This window comes from Microcebus murinus, chromosome 6 (assembly GCF_040939455.1).
Source record: "Microcebus murinus isolate Inina chromosome 6, M.murinus_Inina_mat1.0, whole genome shotgun sequence".
NCBI classification, from domain to species: Eukaryota; Metazoa; Chordata; class Mammalia; order Primates; family Cheirogaleidae; genus Microcebus; species Microcebus murinus.
The window spans coordinates 72,173,042-72,183,377 of NC_134109.1; the positions used below are offsets into that span (position 1 = coordinate 72,173,042).

At 39.3% G+C, this 10,336-nt stretch overlaps 1 protein-coding gene across 1 annotated transcript; it reads right to left on the minus strand.

The window, feature by feature from the left end:
- Positions 1–1,274: 1,274 nt before the first annotated feature.
- Positions 1,275–2,306, minus strand: LOC105864599 (olfactory receptor 11G2-like). Its single transcript, XM_012752574.3, has one exon. The coding sequence runs from the start codon at positions 2,208–2,210 to the stop codon at positions 1,275–1,277; it is 936 nt and encodes a 311-aa protein (XP_012608028.2). The 5' UTR covers positions 2,211–2,306.
- Positions 2,307–10,336: the final 8,030 nt, after the last annotated feature.

The following is a 10,336-nucleotide window of genomic DNA, read 5'->3' on the forward strand; positions in this document are numbered from 1 at the left end:
ATGATTCAATCTCCCTTCAGGGCATTTTGAATTTCTAAACTGTTCATGTGCAAGACGAGACTTCAAATTAACTAGCAGAAGCTCGGAGTCTAAAGAGCTAAGCTGAAGTTTCAGAAGTAAAAGGGACACTGGACTTGAGGTTCTTGGAGCTCAATTGAATAGAAATTGGCATGAGACCAGGAAGATTTAGGCAGGCAAGGGTTGTACTGGGGCTTTTTGTCCAAACACAAATGGAGGCAGGGCTGGTTGAGGGGACAACCAGACTGGTTATCCATACGAACAGCCGGGGAACTTTTACAAGGTGGTAAAGAGGGAGGTAGGTGTCAGCTTTGAAGTCATCACATGTAGAGGCAGTGTTATGCTGGCAGCTGTGTACTTGATGGTCATGCTCTTCATGCATCACATGTATCATTAGCATTTTAAATCTCCATCCCAGGATGTTCTTTTTAGCATTAAAATGAGATTATAATGAGAGAAAAGTCAGAGTAAGTTCAGTAGGGGGTCTTTTTTGGCTTGGGGTGGTTAGATGCAAATAATTCTGGTTTCTTTGCAGCCAGGTTCCTTAGCTAGTGTCAGCATCTTGCTTCAGTGGTCCTGGAAGACACTACTCAAGAGACAGACAATTGGGCTCTCTCCTTATATAGGTATGAGCTGAATTCCAGTGGCTAGGAGGTCATTTGTTGTTTTCTCTACTGTGGTTAATTGGCTCGGTCATTCTGCCCCATGTTGTTTCCCTTGGTCAGAAGTGAGGTCCGAGTTCTGTCCCTATACTGTCTCTAATGGGTTCTAGTAGTACATAAATAGGAGGTCAGGACTGATTAAAGTGATGGGGCCTTCTAAACAATCCAGGTGTGCAACTGAGATCTCAGAAAGGCCATGTTCGTGGAGTAAGAGCCACACCCTAGGATAAGACCCAAACTGTCATAGACCATTTTAAAAACACCTAAAAATAATCCTTAAATGAAATGAAAGGGATCTGCCTCTGTTCTGTATACTTGCTAAAAGAAAACTTAACCGTTTTTGAGTTACTATATCCATTGTCTTTACAATTTTTCAAATACAATTCTTAGCAGTCAATTAAAAATAATTAAGTCATGCAAAGCAGCAGGACATGATCAAGATCCAAAAGAAGAAATAATAGAAACATATTTATAGGTGTTTCAGGTTTTGGTCAATACTAAAGTGAACAATTATCTTAATAAAACCAGGTGTTTTCAACCTGAAAAGATATTAAATACAAGTTTAATTGACCAACAGTCTTTTCTGTTAATAGTTTACATTCCCAGAAATTTCTGCATGGCTTTTTTCATATCTTTGTTCCTAAGACTATATATCACAGGGTTTAGGAGTGGGGTCACAACAGAATAAAACAGAGTCACAATCTTCTGCATTCCAGTTTTATGCTCAGATGCTGGGCTCGCATACATGACAAATATTGAACCATAGAAGAGAGACACCACAGCCAGGTGAGACCCACAGGTGGAGAAAGCCTTTCTTCTCCCAGCAGCTGAAGGGACTCTCAACACAGCTCTCAGGACAAGAGCATAGGATGCCATGATAAAGAGAAAGAAAATCATTACAGGCAGAGGACTTAAGGTGGAGAAGACAAGCTCTATCACAGGTGATTTTGTGCAAGTGAGTGCTAGAAGAGGACCTGGGTCACACAGGAAGTGGTCAATAATCCTGGATGCACAGAAGGTCATTTGGGAGAAGATGATGATGGGGATTAAGAACCAGAGGAAACCAAGTACCCAGCAATTAATCAGAAGATCAGTGCAGAGACGTCTGGTCATAATGGTGGGATAGTGTAGAGGTCGGCAGATGGCGAGGTATCGATCAAACGCCATAACCCCCAGGAGAAAACATTCCGTAGAACCCAAGGAGAAGAAGAAGTAGAACTGGAGAAAGCACCCTGCGAAGGAGATGACCTTGTTGTCAGAGAGGAAGTTTGCCAGCATGTTGGGGACCGTGGAGGTGACGTACCAGATCTCCAGGAAGGAGAAGTTGGCGAGCAGGATGTACATGGGGGTGTGGAGTCTCTGATCCCAGCGCACAGCACAGATGATGGAACCATTGCCCATGAGGGTCAGGAGGTAGACAGCAGAGAAGAGCACAAAGAGGAGGATCTGCCCCTCCCTGGGACAAGGGAAGCCCAGGAGGAGGAAGCCAGAGATGGTGCTGGAATTGCTAGGAGTGTTGAAGGTCTTCATGTGTCTGTGAGCTGTAAAAGCACCAGCAATTACTGTGTGACGGTGCAAAGATAGTGCGGACTCAGAGTTACATTTAAAGTCATCTTGGGAAAGAAAATGCACATATATATCAATAGCTACTTTTTTTCTTTGAAACTGAAATGATGACCTGGGTTGATTCTCTGCTCTCATTCACTTTTTCAACAGGGGCTCAAGAAAACTTTTGGTTAAAATCGATAAGCTCTTATACATATTCTATTAAGTGTGAAGTCTATCATAATCTTCAAGCATGTTTACAGCACTCTCCTTCAAGAGCCTATACATAGGTGTGTATATATGTATATACACACACTAGGATATATGTATCTTTACAAAAGTGGATTACTTACATTATCAGAACAGGTAACGCCATTGCAGCTGTTTGTGTCAGAGACTGAGTCAGACTGTGTGATCATGTAATGTGAACCCATAAAACTTTTTGAATTACTTTTTTTATGTAATTTTTGACCCTGGCCTCATTCTAAATTGCAAAGGTAACTCACTAATTTTAGAATATTATGCATCGATTTCATGAATAAAACAGTCAAATCAAATGGAAGAATTTAGCTGTGATTAGTTTCTCTTGTGTCAGAACAGCAGTACTAGCCAATCCGGCGGACCAGGCTGAAGGAATTATTAACTGGCCATGCTGAAACATGTCTGTGCTTTCCTGGAGAAGAGATATGAATCTTCTTAGACGACAGTTATAGATATAATTCTATCCAATAATACAAACTATGGATATTACTGATAAAATGAAATTCTAAATAGCAGTGGTTTTGTATGAGGTATTAAGCTAAAACTTTGGTCCATTTCCTAGTAACTAACTGCTTGGGAACATGTCAAGACAGAGTGGCTTTTACTACAGTTGATCTTAGCCAAAGGCAAGAAGCAATTAGGGTGGCTTTTTAAGGCTGAGTATCTGCATAATGCCTTTCTTATGTTCTAAATGCATTAGAATACTTTTGTTAAACAATCAGGTACCCAGGCCTTGGATTGGGTTAGAGCCCTTTCTAAATAAGTGCATAAATCAGCAGCCTAAAGTAAGTCTGTGCCCCCCTTCTCTGTAAAATCCTTATTTTGCTTTTTAAAACCCTTATTTTTGCTCACAGCCTGAGACGATTCTCGCAGAGATTTCTATGTCGAGGACCCAGGGAGTTGAAGGGTGGGAGAATCTGCTAACTCAAAGTATATCACTTAGGCATAAGATTATTTTGAGCTGAAGGCAATCGGATAAAATAAGATACAAGAAAGTCTCTCTTTTCTCCCTCTAATATTTGCTTAAAAGCAGGACATAAATTTGTAAAGCCTTCCTGCCCCCTCTACCAGGAAGGACAGAGGTTAATTACCAGAGACAACTCTAAACCCTTATCAGCCCGGAGATGTCACTGGAGGACTCTACTGAACAATCTTACTAACTAATCCTTATCTTCCGTTAGTTCTCCCGTAATTATTACCCTCTTATAATTTGCCCTACACGAAGTCGTTTTTCTTTGCCTTATCACTTCTCTAAAAATTTATTATTCTTTACTTAGGATACTATGTAAGCCCAACTTCTAACCAGCCCTTTGAATTACTTATCTCTGAGTGCTTCCATGTGTATGTGTGATGCACATGCTAATAAACTTCCATTTTTCTCTTGCTATTCTGTATTTTGTCAGTGTAATTTATAGGCCCCCAGTGGAATAACCTAGATGGGTTGAGATAAAAAGATTTTTTTCTCCCTTATAGAGTGCAATTTCTTAGTAGGAATATATATGTTTTGTAAAACCTACAGAACCAAGAGGAAAAGGAGGCCGCAACAAAGTGTCATCCTTCTCAAGCATGGATGTGAGTGGTTGGAGTTTCATGTTGGAAGAGGAATGCAATTGTTTAGTTTGGGATGGACAGAAGGAGAAATTATAACACAATATGTAATTTTAAAGAACACTTTCTGTTTTAAGCTCAGGGTTGCCTGATTTTCATGGCATGAAAGATTCTTGGGGTAAATTTAATTTCCATAGGTTCTGGATACTCTATTTTAATGTATATAACTGAAATATGGTTTTAATAGACTTGGCTCTTGGTCTGAGCAGGGTGGGATAATTCTGGTACCTGTACCATAAACTTCCATGTTCTATGTCTTTTTCTTTTCTTCTTTGCTTTTAAAGTTATTAGTCTAGAAGCCCAATAAATTTCTGAGATGTTTATCTTTCATAAAGGGGAGTTGAAAGCCAGCAGCAGAAGAGTCTAACTTTTTTCTTTTTTAAGTTACTGTGTTCCAGCTTTACTAATGACCAAGGACATTAAGCAATTAGTCATTTCTGCACCATACCTTAGGCTTTGTAGGGTGTGTTAAATGTTGGCATCACATGAGTCCAGTGAATAAATCTACTGACTTATTGATGAATATAAACACAAAAGATGAAAACTGCTATGATGGGTGAGGGTCCTGGATGTATTTTTAAAAAGATTAAATCTATATTACATGTGCTAATTCAGAGGAATATCTTTGCTATGTTCAATTAAAACCAACTGTTACTTGTAATGCTTAGGTATTTTTGCATAGGGTTTTATTTTGCTGGTGTTCCAAAAATTTCTTTTTAGGAGTAAGCATCTGCTTAACAATCAGATAATTTGACCCCTTGGATTAAATGCTTAATCAACTCTTTTTTTTTTTTTTTGGTGGAACTTATTTCAGTGTAGTATCTCCTCTTTTTCCTCTACCTTCACATCTAATTCATCAACAATTTCTGTTAGTTTTGTCTCCAAAATAATTCTCATATCGGCCTACTTCTCCTCATTTCCACTGCCAACATCCTAGTTCAAGCCACCATCTTTTCTCCCGTGGACCTTGTGACATTGTCCTAACCAGCCTCCTGTTCCCACTCTTGCTCCTCTATGACTTGTTTTACTTGCCACAATCAGAGTGCCTCTTTAGAAAAGGAAATGAGATCTGTCTCTTTCCTTGCACACAGATTTCAATTAGCTTCTCAAGGCACTTTACAATAAACTCTAAACTCTAAACTGTGGTCTTTGATTGGACCCCTTTAATATCTCTAACTTCATCTCATGATTCTATTAATCAAAATCTCTTTCCCTCTTGCACACACACACTGTTGTATAAAGGGGGCACACTCACACATTCCACTAATACACTCAAATATAAAATGGGGTTCATTGGAGAAAACAGTTGGAAAGCAGAAGGGTAACACAGTGTACATCATCCCATGAGCTCTCCTGGTCCTACTGAGGAGTGGGTGCCTTTGGACCACACACACATTAGCCAACATTTCAGTAGAAAAGGATCCACCTCTATAATATTCACCAGGGGTCAGTATACATTTTCTTAAATAGTTTAGGCTTATTTGCCATATAGTCTCTGTTGAAACTACTTGGCTCTGCTGTCATAATGCAAATGCAGACACAAACAATACCTAAACAAATGCATGTGACTGTGTTCCAATAAAACTTTATCATGTCCATTGAAATGTGAATTTCATATAATTTTCATGTGCCACAAAATATTATTCTTTTGTTGATTTTTAAACTTATGTTGAAAATGTAAAAATAATTCTTAGCTTTCTGACCATAAAAAAATAGGCAGATTTGGCTCACTGGCCATAGTTTGCTACCCATGCCCTGCATGTTTTTAGGGAATGGAGAGTAAGAGCATCCATTTGACTATGGAAAAATGGCACACAACCACATATGCATCTGTACGTGCACACAAACACACAAACCTCACTCCTCCACACAATACTTCACCAATATTAGCATTTTGGTTTCTACAAAGAGCCAAGTACTTTCAGGACTCGGAGTCTTTGCTCCTGTTCTTCAAGTTCACTCTTTATCCCTTGTGCCCAGCACAGTGTGAGAAAGACAGTAGTTATTTCACAAATATTTGGTAAAGAAGTGATTATCTGCACTGCTAAGAACAGAAAATAAACATAGATGATAGATATTTATCAATTGCTTCACTTGAACGTCAAAAAACTTGTGAGATGAAATTGTAGGAAATGAAATAGACAAGAAAAGCTCCAAATGACCTGAGGGTACTAGAAGTGTTGGCCTGGACTTGAGAAGAATTCCATTCGAAGAATGCAATGGGAAATTGAATGTTCTGGGTGACAGAATATGTCCCACCCCACGTAATTTCCTCTCTGATTGATAAAGGTAAATATGGTCTTGCATTTATGGTGTAGAAGTAAGAGAGGGAGAGCTGGATGGAAATTGTAGCCTCAGCATTGTGACAAAGTTGCTTTATGGCTCTAGTGGAGTCTTTTAACCTCTGTGAGCTTCATTTTCTTTACATGAAATGAGAGTTGGAGTATACGATTTTCAATCTCTTTTCATTGTAAAATATTTACTTCTATTTCAAATATTCCACAAGTATACATAATATCAAGACTTTATAGATTTGGAAGTGATGTTTTAGTTATATTTATGTCTAAGATGAAAACATTAGTTGAACAGTTTGCCACTTATACACGAAGTTTAAAGATTCAGGCCAACTCCCTCTCTGGCAATTTTCCAACAAAGCTTCCCTTGAAAACAAGAAGGCTGTGAAAATGATTTTCTGTGTATTATCACCATTCTATGCGTAATCTAAGTAGATTGATAGTACATGAAGAAAAAATGATATTTCTAAGAAGAGCATGTTGTCACTCACCTTTTCTTACGCAGCTCCTCTGTGCAGAGAGCAGCAGTGGTGTTTACCTGGCACAAGGCTAGGCTGGAGCTGTCCAAAGTGGCCGGCAGATGCCCCAGAGCTGGCTGCAGAAGTGAGAGTGAATATGGGGACAGTGGTGTCAAAGCTGTGCTTATGTATACAGGATGCTTCAACTGAGTTAATTAACTTTCCAAACAAGAAAACAACACTTTCACCCTCATTATATTTCATAAAGGTTGGGATAGACCTAGTTAGGTTAGCCAGATCTTGTGCTGTTATATATGAGAGTAAGGCTTTTCTCTGATAATTAATCATTTTCCCACGGATACTCCAAAAAGGCACAATGGTACAGAAGCATTATTGGACTGATCACAATAGCGCGTTCATCTTCATTTGGTCTAGATCAGAGACTCACATCCATTTAATTTCTTCAAAGCCCTTGAAAATAAGAACAATTTTCCTTTTTATGTGAAGTCTTAGGCATCATAGAAAAGCAATGGATTTGGAGTAAGAATATTAGGGTTTGAATTACAACTCATACTTTACCAATTTTGGAAACATTGTTCATTATGTCATCTTTTTTCGTGGACAAGAGGGGAATCCAAACTTGAAGTTTCTCTGACAGTGTCTGGTTTTCCTGGACAGGCGAGGTGGTCTTGCCTACAGTAACCATCGAGGGGCAAAGGAGCAGAAATAGGGGGAAGATCTCAGTGTTTACAGGAGGATGGAGGGATTATATGCAGAGCCTTCAGGCTGTGAATCCTGCTCCTCTGCTCAGTAAGCATCAATTTGCCAGCTCTAGAAGAACAGTGTCACGATAGTGTCCTGTGCCAGTTTGTCCTTTCCTCTGGTGGCTGTCTTCTCCAGAGACCTATGATGACTCCTGCCTTTTTTTCTAGTGGAGTAGAAAACAATTATGTTTTCCAGACCTACATTCTTAGGGATGATATGAAATATAATTAGTCTCTAAGCCCGTTCATAGTGTCTACCAGGTGTCAAAGGGAAGTCTACCAAAGCAACACAGGGCGTGGTGATGGCTGTAATGCAGGGAGTTGTTCAATGGGCCACTGGCGTTGGCGTCAGCTGTGGGTTTTGGGGACAAGGCCTCCTCTGATTTTAAACACCTGGGTATTTTTGCCATTAACTCAGGAGACTTTACTGTTTTCATTATGCTAACAATATTAAATTAGTCTTAGTTACCAAAAATCACACAACCACAGATCATTTTGTTTTTGCTGGGTTTATAGTTTTACAGCTTTGTATCAAACCTTGACACATTCAGATATAAAAATGACCAGAAAAAAATATATCCTGATAATTTTGAAGACAGTTTTATTTTTGTTTTACCAGTAATTTTTTAAAAATGAGCTTATTTACCGAAGATCACTAAATTCACATGAACTTGTAAAGCATTGGGGCTTATTACATTTATGAGTGCTCCTTTTATTTATTTATAAGCCAATTTGATACCATGCAGACATAACATATAATACGTGTACACACCCAAAACACATCGAAACACATACCCATGTACACAAAGTTTCAATGGCTTTTATCTCAGAACTCCAGTCATGAAATCCCCTGCAGTTCCACATAAATATGCACACATCATGTTTCTGTTCCTCTCTTTCCCTTTCCAACATCAGGCTTCCCCCAGTCTTGGTCAGATTGCCTCAATGGATGGAATTGTCTTTCAATCAACTAGAACTTAGGGCAGAAATGTCTTTAACCTTTCAGACCTTAAAACCTGCCACAAGAGAAAGTACTAGTGGAAGTGTCCTTCAACCTCCCAGACCTTAGACTTCACTGATAATACCATCAGCAGCAAATTTAAAGTAGGCAAAAAGAAAATAGAGACAAAGAGCTTAATAGGCTCCACATTTACATGCCAGACAGTAATACCAATAAAGGTGCAATATAAAGACAAATTTAAGAAGTTTCAATGAAATAAACTGCAGTTCAACTAATAAGCTCTAGGAGTGCCAAAGCAAGTTAGTTGAGTTCCCTGTCTCACAAATGGCTGGGAGCTCACCAAACCCCAAACACACAGGAATTCCCTTTAAATTCCCCAAATTGAGAGGGCTGTCCCCACTGTGCACTATCTTCAAATAGCACTTACCCATCCAGATGCAACTGTCAAAATGCAGAGGTACTTTCTTCTGAGGCAATCAGGAGGCATTGATGAATGCATTGGCATTGGAGGCCCAGCTGACAGGAGAGTCCAAAACCACCCTCTGGTACATATGGCCAGGCGGATGCTGAGGGAGGCTTTTGGTCTCTTCCCACTCCACAGCCACTGAACCAGGAGCAACATCTTCCTGGTCAGGGAACCAAAATGGTTATGGAAACTGCAAGGGGATTTTGGCCTTAGAACAGTTGCTCACCACACAAAGATCCAATTATTGGGACAAAGAGGATTGCCAAGGAAGAAAGGGTGGAGATCATGGGCTTTATAGGGAGGGGCCGTGTTCCTATGGGCAGGTCAAGGGGGATGGTGAGTCTTAGCATCAGGAAGTCTGTCCTGGGACCTTCTGAATCTCAGCTCCTTTGTTTTGCAGAAAATCTACCATTTCTGGGAAATAACTCAAAAGATAAAGTAGTTATTTAATAGTTAAGGGAGAAGATTATTAAAAAAAATATAAGGGTTATTAAAATAATTTGTTCATGGAGCCAGTTATAGTAACAGAGGGAAAATAAATAGGAAGAATGGTAGGAGAGCTAATAAAGGGTGTTCAAGGAAGGTCTCCTTGAGACGAGAATACTTTGGGTGGAAGCTGATGAGTGAGCGAGCTCCAGATAAGATTTTCAAACAAAGAGATCATCTAGTGCACAGAAAGTGGTCAGAGAAAGACTTGGCTTATTCTAGGGCTGAAAAAAGGCTCTTGTAACTGAAGAGGTAGCAGAAGTGAAAGGTAGGCCAGGAAAGAGGGAGAGGGAAGAGAAGAAGTTGGCTGAAGTAGGCAGGAGCTACCAAAAACAATCACAGCACAACAAAAATAAATAAATGGGACCTGATCTAATTAAAAAGCTTCCACAGAGCCAAATAAATCATCACTAGAGTGAATAAACAGTCCTACAGACTGGAAGAAAATATTTGCATGCTATACATCCAATAAAGGGCTAATAACTAGAATATATATAGAACCCAGGAAAATCAGTAAGAGACAATCCAAACAACCATATTAAAAAGTGGGCAAAGGACATGAACAGAATCTTTCAAAAGAAGATAGCCCAATGTCCAGGAAACACATGAAAAAATGCTCAACATCTCTAGTCATCAGGGAAATGTAAATCAAAATCACATCACTTAACTCCAGTGAGAACGGCTTTAATCAAAAAGTCCCAAACAACAAATGTTGGTGTGGGTGTGGAGAGATAGGAACACTCATATAGTGCTGGTGGGACTGCAAACTAGTACAAAATCTATGGAAAGTAATATGGAAATAGTGCAAAGAAC

Coding starts and splice junctions, on each gene's coding strand:
- LOC105864599 (XM_012752574.3), bottom strand. CDS start 2,210: ATGAAGACCTTCAACACTCCTAGCAATTCCAGCACCATCTCTGGCTTC.